Source organism: Acipenser ruthenus, chromosome 1, assembly GCF_902713425.1.
Source record: "Acipenser ruthenus chromosome 1, fAciRut3.2 maternal haplotype, whole genome shotgun sequence".
Taxonomy (NCBI): Eukaryota; Metazoa; Chordata; class Actinopteri; order Acipenseriformes; family Acipenseridae; genus Acipenser; species Acipenser ruthenus.
In genome coordinates, this window is record NC_081189.1 from 3,233,116 (window position 1) to 3,258,343 (window position 25,228).

At 44.2% G+C, this 25,228-nt stretch overlaps 2 protein-coding genes and 1 long non-coding RNA gene across 6 annotated transcripts; 2 read left to right on the top strand and 1 right to left on the bottom strand.

The window, feature by feature from the left end:
* Positions 1–328: 328 nt before the first annotated feature.
* On the bottom strand, positions 329–2,483 carry LOC131737938 (uncharacterized). Its single transcript, XR_009329524.1, has 3 exons — positions 2,419–2,483; positions 1,100–1,191; positions 329–801 (listed from the first exon to the last, which is right to left on the bottom strand). It is a non-coding gene; the product is annotated as an uncharacterized LOC131737938 (long non-coding RNA).
* Positions 2,472–12,215, top strand: LOC117403893 (stomatin-like protein 2, mitochondrial). The gene is made up of 10 exons (XM_034006371.3): positions 2,472–2,621; positions 4,516–4,668; positions 5,180–5,279; positions 6,520–6,578; positions 7,944–8,045; positions 8,531–8,665; positions 8,828–8,972; positions 9,313–9,392; positions 9,502–9,630; positions 10,105–12,215. The coding sequence occupies exons 1-10, from the start codon at positions 2,580–2,582 to the stop codon at positions 10,231–10,233; spliced, it is 1,074 nt and encodes a 357-aa protein (XP_033862262.3). The 5' UTR covers positions 2,472–2,579; the 3' UTR covers positions 10,234–12,215.
* An 858-nt stretch (positions 12,216–13,073) lies between these two features.
* On the top strand, positions 13,074–24,517 carry LOC117403554 (GPI ethanolamine phosphate transferase 3-like). Of its 4 annotated transcripts, none has more exons than XM_059030415.1 (11): positions 13,074–13,117; positions 13,704–14,191; positions 14,840–14,983; positions 16,720–16,843; positions 17,856–18,015; positions 18,357–18,539; positions 18,767–20,399; positions 21,203–21,406; positions 21,989–22,182; positions 23,223–23,293; positions 23,692–24,517. In XM_059030415.1, exons 2-11 carry the CDS (start codon positions 13,705–13,707, stop codon positions 23,819–23,821), a joined length of 3,330 nt encoding a protein of 1,109 aa, XP_058886398.1. In that variant the 5' UTR covers positions 13,074–13,117; position 13,704; the 3' UTR covers positions 23,822–24,517. The 4 variants fall into 4 exon arrangements, with proteins under 4 accessions (XP_058886398.1, XP_034782097.2, XP_034782099.2 ...); XM_034926206.2 differs by lacking the exon at positions 13,074–13,117 and adding an exon at positions 13,126–13,379; XM_034926208.2 differs by lacking the exon at positions 13,074–13,117 and adding an exon at positions 13,126–13,325.
* Positions 24,518–25,228: the final 711 nt, after the last annotated feature.

The following is a 25,228-nucleotide window of genomic DNA, read 5'->3' on the forward strand; positions in this document are numbered from 1 at the left end:
CAACAACACAGTTACATTTGTTTGAATGTACAGTAAGATTGTCCCTACCATCAATGGGGCAAAGCTTACAGTGGTGCTAGCTAACATAGCTAGAGTAAACTTCAGGGCACTCCTCAAGTCTGTGGTGTCAACTGCATCCATATATTGCTTGAGGTAGATCACCTGGATGTAAATGTAGCTGCAAGCTATGACAACGAAGCATCCCAAAAAAAAAACATAGTCGTACAGGTGTGAAAAAAATATGAATACCCTTACCATGCAAATAGCTATAGAGATAACCCAGATCAGACCAGAAAGGATATTCATGGATTTTTTATTCCGAATGCAAAAGTTCCCCAAAGGACGGACTACGAAAAAAACCTTGCTGAGGCAGATACAGCTGGTGAACATGTCATTGGTGATTATGTACATGTAGATTATCACAAAGTACAATATGAAAGGTGAGCTACTGAAAGCACTGTAGCTAATGTAGATGTAATAAGGGAGTGTGATGGTGAGCAGGATGTTTAGTACAGTGAGGTTTAATGGGAAGGTAACAGGAACAGCAGATGAGGCCCTCTCGTTCCACAGCAGTCTCAGTGCCACACAGTTGAGAGGCAAACCACAGAGGAAGCTTCCACAAAACAAGACTAACGAAACTATGTAGTAAATGCTCACACCTATAACCTGTGTGTCCATCGGTTCAGTGAGGTTAGAACGCCCATCGTGATGGCTGTAGAAAGAGCCATCCATTGCACTTGAGTTTCAGGCAGGAGATGTGCAGCGAATACTGAAAGATCTGCTCAGGTGCTCCCTGGAAACCTGTATTTGGGACAGCAAAGCAGTCACAGTTCTACACAGATGCATTACCCTCTTACAAGCCAATACCGTGCTTGGTAATGTTACTGTATCAAACATTAACAATTTAAAGAAACACAGCCCATGTGGGTTTTTATTTATTTATTTTTTACTTCAGTTATCACATTGATTAATCATTAACTTGTCTAGTTTATGTAAGAAATGCATCAGTAAGAAATACATGAGCAGAGCGTTGCACGGGGACAAAGTAAATCTTAATTCATTTCATGTAATGAAATGTTTTGAACTGATTTTTACTAACCTAAATAAGCAAGTCTGCAGTGTTAGCTGTACAGTGGTGCTGTAGACCTGGGATTATTCACTTCTATGGGCACTCCGTCCTTCTGGAAAGACCTGATTTAAAAAAAAAAAAACGGAAATGGGTACACACTATTTTCCCCCACTTTAACATGGTGGGGGCACTTAACCCAGCTTTTAATAGACTCTTATGTCAGACACAGATAAATTACTGCGGGGAAAGTACATGAACTGGACTGTCAACAAAGTATTATTTTTTGCACAAAAGACATATTTTAATATTAAAACTAAACATGACTATGTACTGTACACAGCAACATCCTAGAACACATGCAGCTTCGTCATAGAGTATGAGTAGCTACTAGCTAACATAAGCATTTTCACAAAAAAGTACTTTCGCGTGGTCTAATAGTGGTACTTACTTTATTTTTAGTAGCGCGGTTTATCGATTTCCCAAATGTAAAGAGGGTTACTTTCCTCTTTTTTTCTTTTCTTTTTATACTCGGTCTACCTTTTCGATACTATAACCCTGAATACATATCGTATTTAAAAGCGTTTCATATTATTATTTTCCTGGCCTGTATGATTATTTTGTAGGTTTTGTTGTTTTTTCAAATTCTGCTGATGCCCGAATCAATAAACTGCTTTCGAGCGCTATCGAACTGCACGCGGTTAACGAAGCAAGAAGCAACTGACTGAACCCAGCGCTCACGTTGTTGAAGTTAATAATAATAATAATAATAATAATAATAATAATAATAATAATAATAATAATAATAATTAACGTGAACATACAGCACTGTATATTTGTGTTATCAGTGCATTGCGTTATTTAAAAAAAAAAATAGTAAGTTACTTAGCCACAATCAACAGCCCCTCTTTTTATACGTAGATTCGTGGTACATTCGCAAGTTAATTCTGCAACATGCCTTTGCTTACTAAACATTTACAATAATGGTACATGTGGGGCCAGCTTTACTAAATATTTGTTTTACTTTTGTTAATATTTTGCACCACGAGCACTAATACAGAATGTTAACTTAATGCTCATCTAATATGTTTCTTCTTATACTAGTTATTAACAGTGGGTAAAACTTTGCATGTTAAGGGACAAAAAAAGAGGAGTTCGTTTTCTAATCAAAAATAAGTCATGCTTCGGCGTTTTTCTTTTTTCTATTTATTTTTTATTTTTTTTACAATTAAATGGTTCACATTTCACCATTCTCATTTTGAATGTGTCTTCGTCTTGAGTTTAATTCTGAATAATCACCACCAGTTAGTCATTCTTCTGTTTGTATTAAAATGTGAATAATTGAACCATACCAGGAACGTTGTGGTAGTACACTCTGTTTCCGTGGAGGCGACTTTGAGAGCCGTCCCTGTTCTTTGCGTGCTTCCTGCTGTCTGTCAGGTGGAGGGTCACGGTAGAAGCATTTTTGGTTTCCGCGTGGATTTTTCTACAAATAAACAAGAAATAAGCGAACATGCTCAGGACAGTTTGTCGGGCTGGTGGAGCCCTTTTAAAGGTAATGAATATATTTTAAAGCGAGATGAAATACAGTGTTGCGGGGCAATGTACGTCTTCTATCTGTGTAGTTACATGATTCGTCATATATGGGGTCAGATCTTATTCCAGCGATAACGTACTTGACAGTGTTTGTAATGTTGTGGAATGGATTTGACAGCATTTTCATAAATTGCATAACCGTAAAGATATTTACATTATGGGACTTGTCTAGTATTACCCGAAATTATCTATATCGAACATTCATTTCTGCCAGAACATGTTGCTGTAAATTGTACATTAGATTACATTTCACTTTTTGTTTAAGATAAATGGGTATAATTTCTTTATAATCAGCACATTTTATTGATTCAATCGACCTAATACATTTTAAGGATGACAAGTCTGGCGGTTTTGTGTTTTTAAACATTACCCCTGAGTGTAACAACCTACATTCAATTGGTTAATTTTAGATTAATTTAAAGTTTAGTTGTTCAATAGAGTTCAAATCAAGTTCTGAATGAAACAGATTTGATGTCAGGCAGGAGCGATAGACCCATTTTAAAGGACATTTGAATTATTGTAGTTGTATTTAAATTACTTGAAGGTTGATTTTATCAACCTTTGACCCACAGTGACAAGCCACAGCATTATTATTTTAGATTTTTAAATATATATTTTTTTTACTACGCCAGGGAATCTGTATTGCATCATCCACTATTTTGTTTCTATGGACAATCCTGGTAAAACCATGGGTGGAGGTCGATGCAAATGAAAACCAAAAGCATTATCGAAATCGACCCTTTAGTTACTGTTGTTGAGTTAACTTTTTTTTTTTTTAACTACATACCCCACAATAAAGTGGCGTCATTTGCAGCGTCACTGTGCACAGTGATGCAAGGTTCATGCAATGTCATCCACTGATCGTCCGAGCTCCTGAAGCGTGGGTCATTATGCAATCCCGTCTTGGATTGCTGATGGAAGGTGGGAGTATAGAAGCCTGTGCATAGCAGTTCATTCCGGTTTTCATGAACTTATATTTTCTTGAGGCCAGTGTCTGTCAGCTGTTGTCTTCAAATCCCCCTACAGGTTTCTTCTTTTGTAGTTTGTATTGTAGTCTGATCACATAGGCCTGCTGTACAGAGAGCAACCCCTGTAGTTACAGACTGTTTAAAGTCTCACATTAGACCCTGTGAGAGCACTGGAAAATAAATCTGATTTCTTTATCTATGTATGTGTGTGCAAGAACATAAGAAAATTTACAAACGAGAGGAGGCCATTCGGCCAATCTAAGCTCCTTCAGTTCCTAGTGGTTGGTTTATCTCAAAACTTTGTCAAGTTGGGTCTTAAAGGATCCAAGTGATTCTGCCTCAACACATGACTAGGTAACCCATTGGTTAGGGTTAACTATGTCAACTCATTTTAAGCCTGTAAAGACTTCAATCATGCTCCCTCTGATTCTTCTTTGTTCTAGGCTAAATAGATTCAGATTCCTTTAAGCCCAGTAAATAGTCTGGTTTAGATTTTGTGACTGGCATGTGGGACTTTACATTTGCTGTATGTATGTATGAGTTCCTGGATGAGAACTTACAGTACAGGGACTGCATTGCTTCCCCAGGCCAATTCACATGAAAAAAAGACCAAAAATGTTTAACAGATAACTAATTGTATAAAAAATACAGTACAGTTGGAAATGCCAATAGTTAAAAAATAAATACTTAATTGAGGCAATGCATTGAAAACATAATCATTTGATAATTTCAGAATAAGTCTCTGTTTTTGGTATGCTTTACCCTGTAGCAGCACCTCCACTAACATAGCCTGGGAACCAGTGTTTCAGGTGGCTTCACATTTGACCCCCCCCCCCCCCCCCCCCCCATGCTTGTGTGTATTCACTCCCCCCTGTTTGTTTGCAGCACTCCAGGCGGGGGGTGCCAGTGGAGTGGATGGCCCCAGCCCAGCAGCGATGGGTATCCAGCAATCCCATGAACACCATGATCCTGTTTGTCCCACAACAAGAGGCCTGGGTGGTGGAGAGGATGGGGAGGTTTCACAGGATACTGGAGCCTGTGAGTCCGGCAAGGGATAACTTTACAGTACAGCCCACAATAAACACACATTTGGAATAATGCCATGAACCTGATTCCTGACTAAAGGAAAAAAAAAGTGTGGTGGTTCCCATTTATGCAGATTTATATCTTATTGCTTAAGTGTTTCGTTTTTTTAACCTTGCCACCTTATACCTGTCAGGTTCTAGGACAGTTGAATAATTCTTTGTTTAATGTGGCTTTTGTAAATATCCCAAGTTTAACACAATGGTCCCAAAGACTGTGGTCAGAGTTCTTTAAAGGCTTTCTTACAGCTGGTTACCCAGACTGTGATTATCTCTACTGCAGGTCTACCTTGCAGTACTTGCAGCCATGATGAGTGCTAATCAAGGTCTGTCAATCCAGCTGCTAAAGTCAGGCTTGATGGAGTAAATATTATTTGATATTCATGAACAGTTCTAAACAGTTGTTGATTTCTTACAGAAGTCTCGGGAACCTGTTTTAATTGACCTCTTTTTCTTTCCTGTTTTAGGGTTTAAATGTCCTTATTCCAGTGTTGGATAAAATCCGGTATGTGCAGAGCCTTAAGGAAATTGTAATTGATGTTCCAGAGCAGTCTGCAGTATCCCTAGGTAGGAAATGCATAATGAACTGAGGAACTGGTAGATGTTAGGGGTTAAGTTACTTGTGTACCCCTTTTATTCTAATAAGTATTCCTAGCAGCTCCCATGTGCAGTGTTAGTGGAGTCCTGATCTGACAGCATGCTGCAGCTCCCATGCTCAGTGTTAGTGGAGTCCTGATCTGACAGCATGCTGCACCTCCCATGCACAGTGTTAGTGACTCCTGATCTGACAGCATGCTGCAGCTCCCCTGCTCAGTGTAGTGGAGTCCTGATCTGACAGCATGCTGCAGCTCCCCTGCTCAGTGTTAGTGGAGTCATGATCTGACAACATGCTGCAGCTCCCCTGCTCAGTGTTAGTGGAGTCCTGATCTGACAGCATGCTGCAGCTCCCATGCTCAGTGTTAGTGAAGTCCTGATCTGACAGCATGCTGCAGCTCCCATGCTCAGTGTTAGTCACGACCTGATCTGACAGCATGCTGCAGCTCCCCTGCTCAGTGTTAGCCTGTAACACACACACACAGCTCTTCTGATTACATGTTCGTTTATTTTTCAGTAAAAACAAGTTTAAATTGCAGTGAGTTGGTTCTGCTATTTACGATATTAAATACGAAATTTGTACACATGCTCATGTTGCATGAAACTGGGGCTTCCGTATTCTGCTGGTGTTAACACAGCACCTATCTACGCTAACTAGCATTTGTATTGGATGAAATTGTTATTGTTGTTGTTCATTCATTTGTTACCGTCCTTCTCGCACTTCAGTTTATTAAAACATGTGATATGCTTTTTTTTTTTTTTTCCCCATTTTTGTGTTGCAGGCGCCAATCCGCCTAACCCCGAAAAAACTGTTTAACTTTTTTTAAATTGTTAATAAATAATATTCTCTAATTATCAGTGTACACACAATTTAATGCATGCTCATGTTTATGTTAGTAGATAGAATTTTACTTAAATCATCAAGAAAAATCTCACGGTTCACTGTGTGAATCGATGACTCGGCACACCCCTACACCTGAGCTTGTTACCTATACACTGTGGCTAAACAAGCTTCTATTAAAACCTGAAATGAGTGAAACTTCAATAGGATTCATGTTTCCATCCCTGCATAGAGCCTAATGCTCCACTGGTGCACAATGCAACATAATATTGTATTTGTTTGGGTGGATTGTTGAAAAGCTGGGCTAAAACCCGCTAATGCAGTCAAAAAGACTAATTGTTTGTTTGTTTGTTTGTTTGTTAATGTTTTCAGATAACGTGACACTACAAATAGATGGAGTGCTGTATCTACGAATAATGGACCCTTTTAAGGTAAAGACACACTTTTCCTTTTCCTCTGTTTGCACAAAAACCAAGTGGTGATTAAAGAAGATGATGATAAATGTCAGGCCTCGAAGCTAACATTTGTTTACCCTGGCTGAAAACCCTGCTGTATCGCATGTATGCAGGCCTATTTATTCCACCAGTACCTGAAACAAAGGTGCAAGAAACGCAGATGATGAACTGCATGAAAAGAATTGCAAAGCCCCAAGCATACAAACAGGGGTTATGCATAAACACAAAATCTATTAGTATACAGCATTAACATGAATAAAAGTTGGCAACAACAAAAATAAAAAAGTTATAAGATTGTGCTTCCTACTGCGAGCCGCCTTACACACAAGTTTGCTTGATTGATGGGGAGACTAACCGGCTTGTGATGGCGCTGTGTATAGCGTGGATTGGAGAGGAAAACTCTGACCCCCATGCTGAACTGAAGCATAACATCACAGATTTGAGGGATGGCGCTGTGTATAGCGTGGATTGGAGATGAAAACTCTGACCCCCATGCTGAACTGAAGCATAACATCACAGATTTGAGGGATGGCGCTGTGTATAGCGTGGATTGGAGATGAAAACTCTGACCCCCATGCTGAACTGAAGCATAACATCACAGATTAGAGGGATGGCGCTGTGTATAGCGTGGGTTGGAGATGAAAACTCTGACCCCCATGCTGAACTGAAGTATAACATCACAGATTTGAGGGATGGCGCTGTGTATAGCGTGGATTGGAGATGAAAACTCTGACCCCCATGCTGAACTGAAGCATAACATCACAGATTTGAGGGATGGCACTGTGTATAGCGTGGATTGGAGATGAAAACTCTGACCCCCATGCTGAACTGAAGCATAACATCACAGATTAGAGGGATGGCGCTGTGTATAGCGTGGATTGGAGATGAAAACTCTGACCCCCATGCTGAACTGAAGCATAACATCACAGATTTGAGGGATGGCGCTGTGTATAGCGTGGATTGGAGATGAAAACTCTGACCCCCATGCTGAACTGAAGCATAACATCACAGATTTGAGGGATGGCGCTGTGTATAGCGTGGATTGGAGATGAAAACTCTGACCCCCATGCTGAACTGAAGTATAACATCACAGATTTGAGACAGAGCTTTCAAGGGTGGATAATAATAAAAATTATAATAACGCGATTACAGATTATGGTATTTTTTATTAATAATCTGTGTTGATTCCAATCCAATGAGCAGTGCATCCATAGTTAGTTTTGACTTGATCGTCCACTTGAAAAAAGCAACGAAACTTCTACAGTAAATATTTGTATTCATGTCACTTGACTTGAATTTCAGGCATCCTGAATACTGAATTGTCTCTCTTCCCCACCCCAGGCTAGCTACGGTGTTGAAGACCCAGAATATGCTGTGACACAGCTGGCTCAAACCAACATGCGCTCAGAGCTCGGAAAGCTAACCCTTGATAAAGTTTTTCGGGTAAGGGTGATGTCTGTAAAATAGAAAAAAATCTGCAGTGTTACTTTGATATTTCACTATCTGACTTACACATAAATAAATGAATTATAGCATATGTTCAATTTACTGTTAGCCTGGTGTATCCACAAATTAACTGAATCCATGAACTAAGGTATTGTGAAATAACGAGGCAGCACTGTACCGTATATTACTAATTGGTCATTTAGCAGACGCTTTTATCCAAAGCGACTTACAGAGACTAGGGGTGAACTATGCATCAACAACTGCTGCTGCAGAGTCACTTAAAATAGGACCTTGGTTTTACATTGCACCCGAAGGACGGAGCACAAGGATGATTAAGTGACTTGCTCAGGGTCACACACAGTTAGTCAGTGGCTGTGCGGAGGTTGGAACCGGGGACCTCCGGGTATCAAGCCCTGTATCTAAGAAAACCTAAACATCTGCAGGTGGCAGACTTAAAAGACTGATGTATTCTTCCTGTGCAGGAACGAGAGTGCCTGAACGCCAACATCGTAACCTCAATAAACCAGGCGGCATATGAGTGGGGGATCCGGTGCCTGAGATACGAGATCAAAGACATCCATGTCCCTCCCAGGGTCAAAGAGTCCATGCATATGCAAGTGAGTTGGCTGTTGTTAGTGTGTGTGTTTTGTGTGGGTGTGTCTGTGTTAAGCAATGTAGCTAAGTGATAACTCCAGATGAAAATCCAAGATGTGCAGGGCTGGTGCGAGTTTCAAACCACAAACATGTATAACTTACGCGAGTTTTTGCAACGACCCCAGGTGGAGGCAGAGAGGAAGAAGCGAGCCACAGTGTTGGAGTCCGAAGGATCCAGAGAAGCTGCCATCAACGTAGCCGAGGGGCAGAAACAATCCCAGATCCTGGCTTCTGAGGGACAGAAGGCTGAGCAGATCAACAGGGCTGCTGGTAAATGAAAAAAACACACACACCAACAAATAAATCCCAGGGCTTCGACGAAGTAATGCCATGTAGTAGCCAGGACAGTACTGATCTGTGTGACAAGCCTGAAAGCCAAGGTGTTTAGTGACCTGGCGGTATATGTGATCCTTCCTTCAGTGAACAGTGCTACTCTGATGGGCTTCAGTGCGCAGCGCATCACTTCATCAGCCCTGAGGAATCTTCTCTTAGAAAGAAATGTCTTCTATCTGTGCAGTCAGACAGCTGGAAGCCTCTTTCGAATGCCGTGTGATGTTCACGTTGATTATAGTTCCTTGTCTTCTAACTTCTTTTTCATTGCGTTTACCAGGTGAGGCCAGCGCTGTTTTAGCAAAAGCAGAAGCAAAAGCAAAAGCTATCAAGTTGCTGTCGGACGCCCTTACACGACAGGTAGGATATCGGACAAAACTCACGCTATTTAAAACAAAAAAAAAAAAAGACTTGTGTTCGTTGTGATTTGTTGTTATTTTGTGAATATGCCTGTTGTGTTTGATTGCAGAATGGGAACGCTGCAGCCTCTCTCAGCATAGCGGAGCAGTATGTGGCGGCATTCTCCAACCTAGCGAAGGAATCCAACACCATCCTCCTCCCATCCAACACTGGGGACATCAGCAGCATGGTCACCCAGGTAGGTGTGACCCATCACAAAGCAGAGCATAACTCTGCATTTAAAGGACAATAAAGACCACCATGCAGGCTGAACAGCATTGCTTCCCCCTGTGTTGGGAGGCAGCAGCTGAAGGTAAAGCTGTTAGCCTGCAGACCCCCTTCTGTCGAGCCCCCCCAGCACTGATTGGCTTGCAGCTGGGATGAGAGTGTGCGCTGGCCTTCAGTTCTCCTGGACTGTTCCGGGTAATTACTGAGGTGATTGCACAGTCTAAATTAGGAAGATTTGGCTCCCGTCTACAAACGAATATGCATTCTCAAAGAGCTATATCGTATAAAAATCCCCAAATGGTTTACTTAATAAATACATTCATGTTTAATTTGTTGTTTTTAATAATTGATTAATGGTGAAACTCAACACAAGACTGAGGTGCTGAAGGTAATTTCTTCTATCAAAAGATTAATTTCTGATCATTTTTCCTTGTTTCCCTTTTAGGCTATGGGTATATACAGCACCTTAGCGAAACAAACCGTAAACGCCTCCGAGATCAGAGAAACAGAAGCTCAGACGGCGGCTTTGGAGAAACCAGCAGAAAACAATCACCAGCCACCGCAGTACAGTTAATGCAGAACCAGCTCAAGAGAAACAACAACACAGCCTTAGAATTGTTCTCATTTCAGTTCTTGAAGTGTCTTTGCAAGAGGTTGAGGAGACAGTATTGGTGTCATTTTTTTTTTATTTTTGTTTTCTGGAGGAAGTCTGGCCGTATGGTTGGAGCTGGGAGCACACAGGAGATCTTTGTTTTTCAAAAGCCCAGATCAGCCACAGTATGACATCAAGAAGGGGAGCCCCTCGGTTCCCTTTGTCCCTCTCGGAGGCCCTGGTATTTGGAATAAGTAAAACCCCACTGGGTGTTTGACTATCCACATACAGGAGACTCCATTTAAAAGATGTATTTACACACTGTTTGGTGTCCTTGGTGTCCAGCAGTTTCCAAATACCAGGGCTTTCCGCTAAATGCACCTTTCTTTTTAACCTCAAGTGTTGAGTCACTTATCGTTGTGATGTCGCCTGCTTTACACAGGTGAAGGGAACACTTTAAAAGAAAGTCCATTAAAATGGCATTTTGAAGATATTTTATTATTTACAGTCTTATAGCCCCATACTCATTTTCTCAAACATATCAATCACAAATACTGTAGAGGGTGCAGAGACACATCCTGTTAATATTCTGAACTGAACTGTCTGTTTATTCAGTTCACAGACGCTAGCTCCCTGCAAATGTGCTCTTCCCAAGATGTGTATTTGGTTCAATACTGCGGCTCAGTGTGGCTGATAATAGTCCAGTCTTTGCCTTAAATTAAGACCTAAATATTAATTTAAGACCGTACTCGCCACCTCTGAAACGTGTGGAATGTCTGTGGGAAGTTCTACCTAAAATCAAGTAAAATACTAATTACAGTTTCAGTATAAACCTGGTTCACTTCAGTACACAATTCAGTGTATTAGTCCACATTGTTTTTTTTCTTTTCTATATTAACCTGTAATGCCAGATATTTTTCCAGCTGGTGTGCTGATTGAGTGGGTCCAGGCAGATACATTGTCTCTTTAAACAGGGCTTGTGTTAAATTATACATCTTGCTGTATTTATAAGGCTTTAGTTATCCATCCCTGTGTTATGAAAATTTACAAAAACATTTCTTACAAAACTTTTTAATTAAACTGATCAATGTGGAATGTTCTTCCTGGATTGTGCAAAACTATAATATACCAAGTTTGAATTGAATTACTCATTCTTAATTGCTTCCTCCCTCCCCTCCCCCTCCTTTCAGTTTCTCATGCACTTCCACAGTATTCTGGTATCCATGTTTTCCTGCATCATATATAAATGCCACCTCAGACTTGATGTACACGGAGCGTTGCTCTAGAATCTCCTTGCATCAGTGTGTATGGCTTTAGTCTTTCAATTGCAAATGCATCAGTAATGTCTTAGATAGACGAGGGCTCATTCTACCACACTACAATGTCAGCTTGGGAGGTTTTCTGTAAAAAGTAGCATGTAAGTCAACTAAGACTAAGGAATTCACACTTATAGCCACTTCCTGACCCCTGGAGGTGGCAAGACAAAAGCCTTTTTTGCACCAGCAAACAACACACAACAGATCCTAATTGATGTCCCAGGTGCTGTTAATGTGGAAGGGGAGACATGGTTTGACTGGGACACCTGGGGGGGCTATTCAATTGATATTATGTTTTGTTTTGTTTTTTTAAAAAAAAGTGGTATTTGTCTAAATCACCTATTTTAAGAATGTAAATGTACATCATAACTCTTTAAAGATTGAAGGAGGCTGTGTGGTCCAGTGGTTAAAGAAAAGGGCTTATAACCAGGAGGTCCCCGGTTCAAATCCCACCTCAGCCACTGACTCATTGTGTGACCCTGAGCAAGTCACTTAACCTCCTTGTGCTCCGTCTTTCGGGTGAGATGTAATTGTAAGTGACTCTGCAGCTGATGCATAGTTCACACACCCTAGTCTCTGTAAGTCGCCTTGGATAAAGGCGTCTGCTAAATAAACAAATAAATTATAAAAATTGAAGTCACTAGAAAACTGCAGTGGAAAGATGTGCTATTGAGAGCATAATACCCATTCAATGTTACACAGTAACAGCTGCACAATGTGTTATTTTAGTACAGTTAAAGTGTCTTAAGATGGAAAGAAAATACATGTATTAGAAGTGCTGCATTATGTTATCTCTGAATGAATGTGAAGAGGGAGACACAAGCACGCCATACCTATATTTAACAGTGAGGGTCCTGCCTTAACATTACTAATTGACCTTTAAAGGACCCGTGCCTAAACCAGCTGAACCCAGCTCTGACCAGCTACACTAGTGCTGCTCACTGCGGGAGTTTCCCTCAGAGTACTGCCATTGTTGACATCAATAATACATGTCCACAGACAGGCAAACAGGAACCTGGTTTGTGATTCCATGCATAGCACCCAGCTTACACTGCCTGGCCACGTTGTTAGGGCCTGTACCTAATAGCGGGTTGGGATGGTTAAATAAACGATGCAGTCAGGTAGTCCAGTTCTAATAGAGCGGTCAGGCAATGTACGTGCTGGGGATTAGTATGATGTTAGCGCGCTACCTGTACTGAGGCTTCAGCAAGTTGCCAAACCTGATCTGGCTCGCCACATCTTCTGACAGCTGACAAATCCGTGCTCTGAAGTACTGCTGTACAGCACCTACCGGGAATGCAGAACACATACACAACTACTACTGTATTTGTGTTGTGCATTGTTTTTGAAAACATGCGAGGCACATTGCATGACAGACTATATATATATATATATATATATATATATATATATATATATATATATATATATATATATATATATATATATATGTGAGTGTTGGTTGATTTAAAAATGGTAATTTTGTAATGCTGTAATGTACACAACCAGAGCACTAGATGGCAGCAGCGGAGCTGAACGTGATTGTTGTGGTATGTGATTCTCTGTCGCTACTTCCTGGAAACAGCCAGCGCTGTATGTTGTGTGTGTGCGTGTTTAAATGAGTCTGTTTGAATGAGAGTGAGGGAGGGCTCTTGCCCGATTGTCTTTACCTGAGTGCTGTCAAGGTGCGGTAGGACCTTCATGTCGAATGTGACAAGGGCGTTGGAGGGAGCGTGTTTGAAAGGGGACGTTAGCAAGGTCAGTGTGCTGAACTTCAACAGGAACGACACACGGAGAGTGAGAAGATTTCATGTAAGAAAAGTACAAAGAATTGCAGCTTCTAGACTTTCTAGGTGTTTGAGGATATCCATCAGAAGAGAACGATTACAACATGAACACCGCCGGCGTGCATTGGTGCGCTTGAAATACAGTGCACATAGTTTTGATTAACATGCTGTTGTAATATAGTTAAATATATAGCCTACTGACTGTTTTAAGGGAAACGCAATGGGGGCAAACCTAGCCCTATTTAAGCATGTTAGTACTAGTTCCTACTGCAGTTAAACGTGGGGTCGAATTAGTGAGGTCACGGGTTTGTAAAGCAAGCAGTAACTTGATTGGTGATTTTTGTTCCAGGATGAAAAGGGTTCCTGTGTTGGCTCTGCTCCTCTGGATCTGCTTGCTGTTCTACGTGGGCATCTGGATTTTTTTAAGCGGGTTTCTGCTAGTGAAAGTAGAAGTGAACCGCAGCAGCTCCTGCAAAGACGAGCTCTTCTCCAAGCACGACAGCTCGCACACGGAACACTTCTGCTGGAGTGAGCCGCGCTTCAAAAGGGCGGTGATCCTGGTCATTGACGCCTTGCGGTTTGACTTTGCACGCTTTGACCCCGAGATCAAGGACCCCCGACCCTTTCAGAACAAGCTGGGGGTGTTGAGTGAGGTTGTGGCGTCTCGGCCAGCTCATGCCAGGCTGTACCCCTTCAGGGCTGACGCACCAACCACCACCATGCAGCGGATCAAAGGCTTTACCACCGGCTCGCTGCCCACCTTTGTGGACGTGTGCAGCAACTTCGGCACCAACGCCATCCAGGAAGACAACCTAATCCACCAGCTTGGGCAGAATGGTGAGTAGGGCAGTCCCCCGGGCTCAGATGCTAACGTTTCATTACAATCGCAATACCCGCTCCAGGTTTGCGCATGACAGGTGTTATGGAGAGCTTGCTGTGTGCATGCCGTAGCTGAGAGCACTACAGTGTAAGAGATAAGAGATGCAAATAACAGCAACATCATCAAATTTAGACTCTTAAATTATGTCGCCACCATACGCTGTATGTATGTAACACAGGCCAAACTGCAATAAAAAATAGACAAGCCTACGCTAACCTTAAAATACATAATCTTTTTAAAGGATTGAACAGAATTTGAGTTTCTAATACATTTTGTGAGTGTAGGCACATTGTTTGAAAATGCTTGCACTCCATGGTTAGAGAGTCTAACTCTGTCCTCCAGCAATAAACCAAAGACTGGGTTGATCCGATTTTGCAGGGCAACAGATTAGTGGATGGGCTTCAGGGGCTCTTGTTTTCACACATGGAAAGCCTGTGAGCTGCTGAAATAGCACATTAAACCACCTCCGAATGCGGTACCAAGCAGTGAAATGAATGAACTTTAGGAACATGACTTTACAGCAGTGTATCACTCAATGTCTCTTTAGATGGCTGTAATGATTGGGTGTGACCTCTGACCTCTCTCCATGCTCTTCTCTCCCTTAGGGAAGCGGGTTGTGTTCATGGGTGATGACACCTGGGAAAACCTTTTCCCGAACCAGTTCCACAGATCCCGGCCATTCCCCTCCTTCATAGTGAAGGACCTGCACACTGTGGACAATGGCATCTTGCAGCATCTCTACAGCACCGGTGAGTGCAGGAGAGGGCAGGGTGCCACCACTGCATCAGAGGAGGGATAGTTATAGTTACCACTTCATGCGAAATAAGATTGTTTTTGAAATGATAGTTTTTGAAGAGACCCCCGGATGTTTGTAAATTCAGCACTAATGTAGAACTTGTCAGTTTTACTAAAGTTATAAACACCACAAATTGGGACAACATTTATCAAGGTCTTTACATTAAACTGCAGTTTGTTTTGGGTGAAAGAATACTGTTTCAAAACTAGCAAGAAGCAACTCGACTTGAGGGCTCGAAATTGTGCCAGATTTGGTTAAAACAATTTGTGTAGCACTATTAAGGTAAGTTGAAACCATCACTGTGTAAAAGGAAAAACAAATGGACAATGGTACAGAGCTAGCAGGAAACATTTATTGAGCAGCATGAAGGAGGAACTCTTTCACAGGAGCACATGCATGAGAACATAAGACAAGCTTGGGAGCGAGAAGAGACCGTTTGGCCAATCAAAGCTCGTCCCTTTTAGCACACCATTTGCCCCTACTAAGGGATATATTCTCAGAATCTGATTGTATTTGAAATGTTCTTAGTTTTTAGGGCTGTGTGAGCTACCATCCTTAGTGGAGCTACGTGGCAGAATTTTGTAGCGCTTTTGTTACTATTATGAAGTTTAGTAGCTCATGCAGCATATGGCCCTTAGGTTTTGCATTACTACCTGGTGCACACTTTTTCTTGAAGACCTTGATAAACGAGTAGCTGGATGCTGGGCATTGCTGAGTAGCTGGGTGCTGGGCATTGCTGAGTAGCTGGATGCTGGGCATTGCTGAGGAGCTGGGTGCTGGGCATTGCGGAGGAGCTGGGTGCTGGGCATTGCGGAGGAGCTGGGTGCTGGGCATTGCTGAGTAGCTGGATGCTGGGCATTGCTGAGTAGCTGGGTGCTGGGCATTGCTGAGTAGCTGGATGCTGGGCATTGCTGAGGAGCTGGGTGCTGGGCATTGCTGAGTAGCTGGATGCTGGGCATTGCTGAGTAGCTGGGTGCTGGGCATTGCTGAGTAGCTGGATGCTGGGCATTGCTGAGTAGCTGGGTGCTGGGCATTGCTGAGTAGCTGGATGCTGGGCATTGCTGAGTAGCTGGGTGCTGGGCATTGCTGAGTAGCTGGATGCTGGGCATTGCTGAGTAGCTGGGTGCTGGGCATTGCTGAGTAGCTGGGTGCTGGGCATTGCTGAGTAGCTGGATGCTGGGCATTGCTGAGTAGCTGGATGCTGGGCATTGCTGAGTAGCTGGGTGCTGGGCATTGCTGAGGAGCTGGGTGCTGGGCATTGCGGAGGAGCTGGGTGCTGGGCATTGCGGAGGAGCTGGGTGCTGGGCATTGCTGAGTAGCTGGATGCTGGGCATTGCTGAGTAGCTGGGTGCTGGGCATTGCTGAGGAGCTGGGTGCTGGGCATTGCGGAGGAGCTGGGTGCTGGGCATTGCTGAGTAGCTGGATGCTGGGCATTGCTGAGTAGCTGGGTGCTGGGCATTGCTGAGTAGCTGGGTGCTGGGCATTGCTGAGTAGCTGGGTGCTGGGCATTGCTGAGTAGCTGGGTGCTGGGCATTGCTGAGTAGCTGGGTGCTGGGCATTGCTGAGTAGCTGGGTGCTGGGCATTGCTGAGGAGCTGGGTGCTGGGCATTGCTGAGGAGCTGGGTGCTGGGCATTGCTGAGTAGCTGGGTATTGCTGAGTTGTTGTGTACTGAGTCCCTCTCTCTGCAGTGGAAAGCAGTGACTGGGATGTGGTCATCGCTCACTTCCTGGGGGTGGATCACTGCGGGCACCGCTACGGCCCTGACCACCAAGCCATGGCTGACAAGCTCACCCAGATGGACCAGGTTATCAGGTAAAGTCTTTTTTTCTACTGGATATGTTGCATTCCCAGCCAGCACACAGCACTAAAGCAAGGCTGTTTAAAAGTCCCAGTCTTCTAACATTCTGCAGTAGAGCAGAATGGATCAGAAAGACTACATCAATATCAGATGAAATGCAGCAGTTTGTTTGCTGGGCTTTCCTGCCGTCTACCAGACTGTGTCCAGCTTGATATTGAACAAGGTCACACAACCTCCTTGAGTCCTTAACCTGTAATCCACTGGACTGCCTCCCAGTACAGGGTACAAATTAAGTACCTGGACCACAGCTTAATTAGCAGTATAAGAGTAGACTGTGTTGTTTGTATTGTGATACGAGACCAAAAGCACAATGTAGCTCATTGTATTTCATCAAGTGGTTCTTGGATGAAGGATAAGTGTATTTTATAACAGGACAAAAAGCACAGCCTTTTAACTGTCTCCTGACGAGAGTGTTGTAAAGCTCTGGTACTTCCATGTGGTATGGAGGTATCATGTGTCTAGGGAGAGCCCTGGGTTACCCCCCTGTGCTGTGCTGTGCTGGCTGTGCTGTAGGAACCTTTTTTGAGTGAGCTCCCTGCACTGTGCAGTACTGAAGGAATCATGTTTGAGTGAGCTCCCTGCACTGTGCAGTACTAAAGGAATCATGTTTGAGTGAGCCCCCTGCACTGTGCAGTACTGAAGGAATCATGTTTGAGTGAGCTCCCTGCACTGTGCAGTACTGAAGGAATCATGTTTGAGTGAGCCCCCTGCACTGTACAGTACTGAAGGAATCATGTTTGAGTGAGCTCCCTGCACTGTGCGGTACTGAAGGAATCATGTTTGAGTGAGCTCCCTGCACTGTACAGTACTGAAGGAATCATGTTTGAGTGAGCTCCCTGCACTGTACAGTACTGAAGGAATCATGTTTGAGTGAACTCCCTGCACTGTACAGTACTGAAGGAATCATGTTTGAGTGAGCTCCCTGCACTGTACAGTACTGAAGGAGTCCTGCTTGTTGCGGTGCAGGTCTGTGATCGAGCGGCTCCAGAATGACACCCTGCTGGTGGTTCTGGGGGACCACGGCATGACGGACACAGGGGACCACGGTGGGGACAGCCAGAAGGAGACGGACGCAGCCCTCTTCCTCTACAGCCCCAGCGCGCTCTTCACTGCGGGACAGGAGAAGGTGAGGCGCTGCTGCTGCTGTGTGTGCCTGCAGGCTTGGAGATCTGCCATTTCCCAATATAGTGTAATAATTACTGAACCGCTTTGATTTACTTTCTTTCTGTTGGCTGTGTTTTGTGCAGAGGTACAGTATGGCACAATCTGTAATACAAAGAACTTTCTCTTTTAAAGCTATGAAAACACTTTACATGCAGCTTCCAGGATGTAATAAGCAGTGATGCAGCTCAGTTATGACTTTTCGGGGGTGTAAGAAAGACATGGCCTACCATCGATTGTTACGGACTACACTCTTCCCAGCCTCTCTGTTCTCTGTGTTACCCGGTCAGTTTTTCCCCTTTCCAGGCTCTCCAAGAGGTTGTGCCCCAGATCGACCTGGTCCCCACGCTGGCCCAGCTGCTCGGTATTCCCATTCCCTACAGCAACATTGGGAAAGTGATGGTGGAGCTGTTTGCACTGGGATCCCCAGAGGACCAGAGTGCACAGGAGCGCCGACAGGCTGAGGCACTCTGGATCAATGCTAAGCAGGTATTATTATTGTGAAGCAGTTTCTTCGAGTCCTCGCTTCGTTCCTCATGACGTGTGATTATATCACGTTAAACGTTGTGTCTTAATGCTCACATTTTTATTTCTAGTATAGATGCATTAATAATAACAATGGATCCTCAAACTACAGCGATTTAATAACAATTGCTGAATTAACAAATATCAATTAAACATTGTGTAAACCTGGATCTTTGTTTTTTTTATTCTAGGTAAACCGTTACCTGGACACCTACTCGCTGGCAAACAAGGACCTTTCTCCAGTGATACTGGCCCACCTGAAGGACACGTTCCTGTTGGCTGCCGCAGAGTACAAGGCCTTGTTTGGGGGTCCACTTGCAGGTGGACCAGAGCACTCCTCCAGGGTCCAGGCACTCATTGCCACCTTCCAGCAGTACCTGAACCAGGTCAGGGAGACGTGCCAGGCCTCCTGGGCACGGTTCCACCCACTGCGCATGGCGGCTGGCATCGCTGTCCTGGCGGCCGCCTGTGCCCTGTGTTTTATCACCTCCGACTTTGCCGACGTCGTTAGTGCTTCGTACAGTAGGCTGCTGTGGATCCCTATAGTCTGTGGCGCGGTGGCAGGTGGCGGGGTTGCTCTCTGGCAGTTCGTCACACGGAGCGAAGTGGATGTGCTGTCCTCACTCGGCATGGCGGCTCTTGTGTCTCAGCTGTCTTTCTTTTGGAATTTCTGCAGAGGGAAAGCCACCAGGGTCTTTGCGAACGAGCCCTCGGATTTGCTCAACGCCGCCGCTGACTCCGCCCAACAGAGACCAGCTCTGACGTGGCCCTGCGTCCCGCTGGTGATCTTCTTCCTCAGATGTGCCTCCCTCTTTTCGGACAGCTACGTGGTGGCGGAGGGTCGGGTGGCCACTTTCTTGCTCAGCACCCTGGCGATTTACATCCCTGTCCAGCTGAACTGGGCCGGTCGGCTGCTGCTGCCATTCGAAGCCCAGAAGTCGACTCCCCCATGTCTGCCGCCACAGCCCTCTACCCCGGCAGCTTCCTCCTCCTACAAGAAGGAGAGCCTGACCCTCCTGGGCTGCACGGGCTTCCTGGTGGCTTCCCTCTACGCCTCCCACTCTTTCCATGGCTGCCGAGACGAGCAAGGAGGCTGCGAGCCGTCAGCTTTCCTGACCCCCCTCTCGGGCTTGCGTGACATCCAACTGCGGAACTTTCGGTACCTGCTCTCTGTCTCCTCCGTCATCGCCTGGGTCTGCCTGGTCCGCAGGTGGATGCGCCACTACGGCAACATGAACAGCAAGAGCCCAGCCGTTCTTGTGGCCCGCTTCGGCCTACCCTTAGTGGCCATGTTTGTCTGTCTCTACTGGGCCATGAGCTCTGCGCCGTACGAGGGCTTCGGGAACCTGCAGGAGGTGGTCAAGCTGGCCTTGCTGGTCTTCCCGAGGGCTGTGTACGTCCTCTTTGGACTGGGGGTGACGGTCGTCTGCTGGGACCCCCTTACGGTGTTCCTGAAAACCAGGAAGGAGCCGGCGACCAGCCTGCTGCCCCCAACTTACCGGGCGAGCACCGGGGTGAGTCTACAGGCAGAGCTCCAGCACCTCATCCCGCACATCTACCAGCGCATGAGGAAGTCACTGAGGGCCGGGGAGAGAGAGGGCACAGGGAGGGAGGACGATGGCCAGCCCACGGTGGAGGCTTACGGACTGGGCACAGTGTATTCGGCCCCTCTGCTCCTGGTGTTGGCTCAACTCGGGCTGGTTCTGGCCATGCTGCACCCTGAGGGACTGATGCTGTCCTTCATGCTGCTGCTCCTGCAAGCCTGCGCCATCCTGCACATGCACTCTGCAGCCACCTCCCTCTCCACTCCGGGGAGCCGTGCAGGTGAGAGGGGGGAGTGCAGCCGCTGCTGCAGTATTCCCAATACTGAGATATTAAATTAATAGCAGGATCTCTACCACAATAAAAACGTGACCCTCTTTCATTGTTTGTCAGTGCTAAATCCAATTGTACAGGTATTTCAAGGCTTGAGAGAGAAACAGTTTAATTAACTGCACAGTGTTAACAGCACACAGCTCAGTAATCAACAGAAGAACATATGGTTTTAAACAGTGGAATTTATTTAAATATGAAGCTAATCACAAAACAGCCCACGTTTTTTCCTGATTTGTTCAAAGCACTGTACAGTGAATCTATCATTGAGCTAAGAAAAATAGGGTTACTTGTGGCAACCCTAAGGAATTTTCGGCACTTGTCAAAATGATACAACAAAAAATGAAGACGCTGGAAAAGTCTTCAGTGATCAGTTTGTTTTGTCTGACTTTTATTTTTATTTTTTTCTTCTAAGCTTCTTTTTAGCACTGGATATTAAAAAGTGCTTTAGAAATGATGAGATCTTCCTGCAGACTGTTTGTTTGTTTGTTTGTTTGTTTGCTGGGTGCTGATGTCGCTGGGCACTGTGGTGTTTCATCTCCTTGTGTTCTCCTCTGCTGTGTCTCTGCAGGATGTCTCTCTGTGTCCTGGTCTGCGGTGCTGATGTCGCTGGGCACTGTGGTGTTTCATCTCCTTGTGTTCTCCTCTGCTGTGTCTCTGCAGGATGTTTCTCTGTGTCCTGGTCTGCGGTGCTGATGTTGCTGGGCACTGTGGTGTTTCATCTCCTTGTGTTCTCCTCTGCTGTGTCTCTGCAGGATGTTTCTCTGTGTCCTGGTCTGCGGTGCTGATGTGGGGCTTGGCAGCCACCCAGTTCTTCTACTCTACGGGTCACCTGCCCACCTTCGCCTCGATCCAGTGGAACTCTGCCTTTGTGGGGTTAAGTGAGGTCCACGCTGGGCACCTGGCCCCTGCACTTTTGGTCACGCTCAACACATTCTCCTCACAGATCCTCTTCGCAGGTACGCTCTGACACCCTTCAAGAGGTTTTACACAGTACATAGACACATTGAGCAAGGGCATTCACTTCTTTGATTATGAAAGAAAAATGCATCAGTGCTTTGAGGTGGTTACACAAGGTTGTCATCAGCAAGCTTACTGGCCTGTAATGTATTGTTTTATAGTATGTGTTTACATAAGAATAGTTAAAACGGTATAACTAAGTTTAAGGTGAAGTCTTTTCCATCTGATAGGAACTTTCAGATGGCTGTATCACTTCAGTATCAATATCTAATTCTATATTATAAGTCATGTCCCCATTAGAAAATATTACTAGCAACTGCACTTATAACTCTGCCAAGCGTGTAGACTCTCCCTCAGATTGTCAATAAGACATTCTGAATATTGAAACCACAACGAATTCTATACGTTAATATCAACCTGCACTCTTTAAGACTGTCTTTACACCTGATGCAGCAACGAGTGAGCGAGACGTACATTCTGAATGATTCAGAGGTAGCCACGAGCATTTGTAAACGTACTTTTTAATTCCCTATTGTACTGAATATAAATGTTGTGCATCTGCCTGACCCCTTCCTCCGCAGTGAGCTGCCCTCTGCTGCTGTTGTGGCCCCTAGTGTGTGAGACGACGAAGGCAGGGAAGCGAGGGAGGAGAGCGGGAGAGGGGGAGGACGGAGAGGAGGCTGTGATGGAAATGAGGCTGAGAGAGAACCCAGACAGGTTCTCCACTGCTCTGCTGCAGCTCGGGGCTCGATACCTCTTCATACACGGAGCTCAGGTGAGTGCCTGGACAGGGAGTCGGGGCCGTGGGTCTGCACTAGGGTTACCAACTGTGCGGTTTTGGACCGGACATCGGGTTTTAAGGGAATTTGTACCGTGTACGGTCAGAACCACTGACCGGACAGCAAAAGTCTGGTTCTTGAGAATCTTGCTTACTCACTGTTCATTGCCGTTTGGGTAGTTCCATTCTCGCTGAGCCAGTCCACTGTGCAAACGTGTTTTGTGTTTTTTTCGGTCCGGTAAGTTTGAGAACTACACTGAAATGTATTCTGCGTTATTTTGCCATTCACTGCTTAGCGGGATCCGATTACTGAGTGTTTTATTTTTTTAAAAATCACACACAGCCCCCCCAATCACTTCACTCGCATTGCTGGTTTTGTCCAGTTTTGGAAAAATGTAAAGTTGGCAACCCTAGTTTGCACTGGTGTGAATAGGTCACTTTTAGAGTTTATGGATTAGCAAGTCAAGAAAAAGAGTTTGGAAATGAATGAAGAGAAAACAGAACAAACAAACTTTACACAAAGAAAGGTAAAAGTAAAGATGCATGAAGTTTTGGTGGGAAAAAGAGTACAGAAATAAATGGAGAGAAAATAAGATAAACCAAAGAATTGTAAAAGTTAATATACACTTCAGATTAGGAGTCCTGTTACGGGAAGTCTTGCTGTTTAATAGGATTGTTACTAGTTAACAGAGTTGTTTTCAAGTGTTAACCTTTGTCAGAGATATGCATGTGAAATCGAGGGTCTGTAGTTGTGTATTTACAGTAGTAGGAGCACAGTAAGGGTTTGTATTGTGTCTCTTCTATATACACATGTATGTCTCGCACATAATCATTGTGTTGTGTGTAAAAAAAACAATAGCACTCTAATGGAGGGCTTCTCATCATGGCTTTTTTGATTTGTTGTAAAAAAAAAACCTACAATTGAAATGGCTGGTTTCACAGACCCTGATTCAGGACTGATCTTGGACTACCATACCTACGTTAACATCAATTATGAAATAGCTCTTAATTTGAACTTTGGTTTTCTTCTTTTTCAGCTCTTGGCCTCTGTGTGTGCAGCAGCGATTCTGAGGAGACATCTGATGGTTTGGAAGATCTTTGCACCAAAGTGAGTATCTGGAAGTGGGTGTGGGCTTCTACCCAGGCATCTGGGGCATGGGAAGGAAGGGAATATATTGGTAAATATCCTCATATCCAGGGAGTTGTGGCTTGGCTTTTTCTCATATCTTATTAATAAGCCACATTGATTGATCTACTGTAGCCTGGAGCGGAATGCATATTATTGATGACTGGGATGTAGTGGTGGCGGACGTTAGTGCTTATGTCGCATATAGAGAACCATTTAACCACTTGGAATGGAACTTGGTAAGGCCATTCTTCTTCGCAGGATTTTTAGAATATCGGAATCGGGGTATATGGAGGTGTGTGGGATTTGTAGTTACAGCATGGTCAGGATTATGCATGCTTCTTTAATACTTTTACTGTTATTGTTTCGTCTTCGTCAAGGTTTATTTTCGAAGCCTCTGGCTTTGCCGTGACCAGCGTGTGTGTGCTGTTGGGGCTGGCGCTTGTGATGCGTGTGGACTCTGCAGTGAGTGACTGGTTTAAACGGCTCATCCCAGATCACTCCAGGTAGCCGTGGCCCAAGGCCCTGGACCAGGAACCAGAGAGGGGCAGCCTGCTACTGTTCTGAGGAGCGCTGGGAACTCAAACACGCTGGGACATCTTGCCACTTGGGAAAAGACATTCCTGGAATATGTGCATGATGAGTGTGTTTTGAACTTGCTTTCTTTTAGCAGTTTGCACGGCTCCATGGTTGGAAGTAAAGCACTGTATAACTTCCATAACGCCTTGGGGGTAATACAAGAAAAACATGTGATTTGCTGATTCAGCTGGAAACAAACACACAACAGCTCTCAGCAAAGGAGCTGATGGAAGCTCTTTGAGCAGGGCATGGCAGCAGGTTTTTATCTGTCTCATTCTTTTACAGTTTTATTTATTTCTTTATTTTGGGGGGAATGGGGACTTGCTGGTGTAGAACAGTTGATGCCTCTTTTTTTATTGGATTCTGTCGAGTCAGGAAGTGTATTGGCCTGAACATAAACTGAGTTTGATCAGTGATTGCTAAGACAGCTTGCATTGTCATTCACTTGCTGTAGTCCTTGACTCTGAAGAAAATGAATAAACTTGAATGTTGATTTGGTGAAGGATATCATGTGACAACCAACAATTCTAATTCTCACTGATTTTTATATACGGTCTGATTCGATTCAGTGCCGTTAGTAATTGATTATTTCAATTGAAATAAAGGCTTATAAATCAAACGGAAGAATGTTTCCACGTGTGTTTTATTTTCTAAGAGGAAAATACTAAATAAAAAATATTTTTTAGGTAGATGGGTAGAAATATATGAAAGCTAAACACATAATTAACTAGGTTGAGAAACTGTATGAGAAAGATGGGGAATAAAGAGATGCATCTTCCAATGACAAATTAACAATTGCCATCCCTGGTTGTGTTGTGCATCTGATATGCAATGGTCTGTACAAATCTGGTGTTCTGCATCCGGTTTGCTATTTTATACATCTGTTCTGAGATCCCATTCTAGAATTAATACATTACCACTAAAACTAAACTGCTTTACAATGCAAATAGAAAAACTGCACACCAGACATCAGATACATTTATTTAAAGTGACTATTTCTTACCTCAGCTATTCGTCAAATTAGTAGCCGTTTTAACCCCATTCTAAACACCAAGCTGCTCCCTCATCTTAGAAGTGAGTTGGAACCACTGATCCAGCGTTGTAAGTGCGGCTGCATCAAGTTTAAACATTGCTGCTTACATCTTTAGTTAATACTGCTTTAGGGCTACTACTGCAAGTGAGTCTCTTAAGCACTGTACAAAAGAGCCGGACCTGCACGAGCAGTTCTAGAGATTTAAACCTCATCTCAGCGACAGGGTTAGAATTCGTAATGACGGTGCTTCACACAATGCTGTCCGTTACACTCTGCCTATCTTATTTCGATCAGCTGTACAAGTT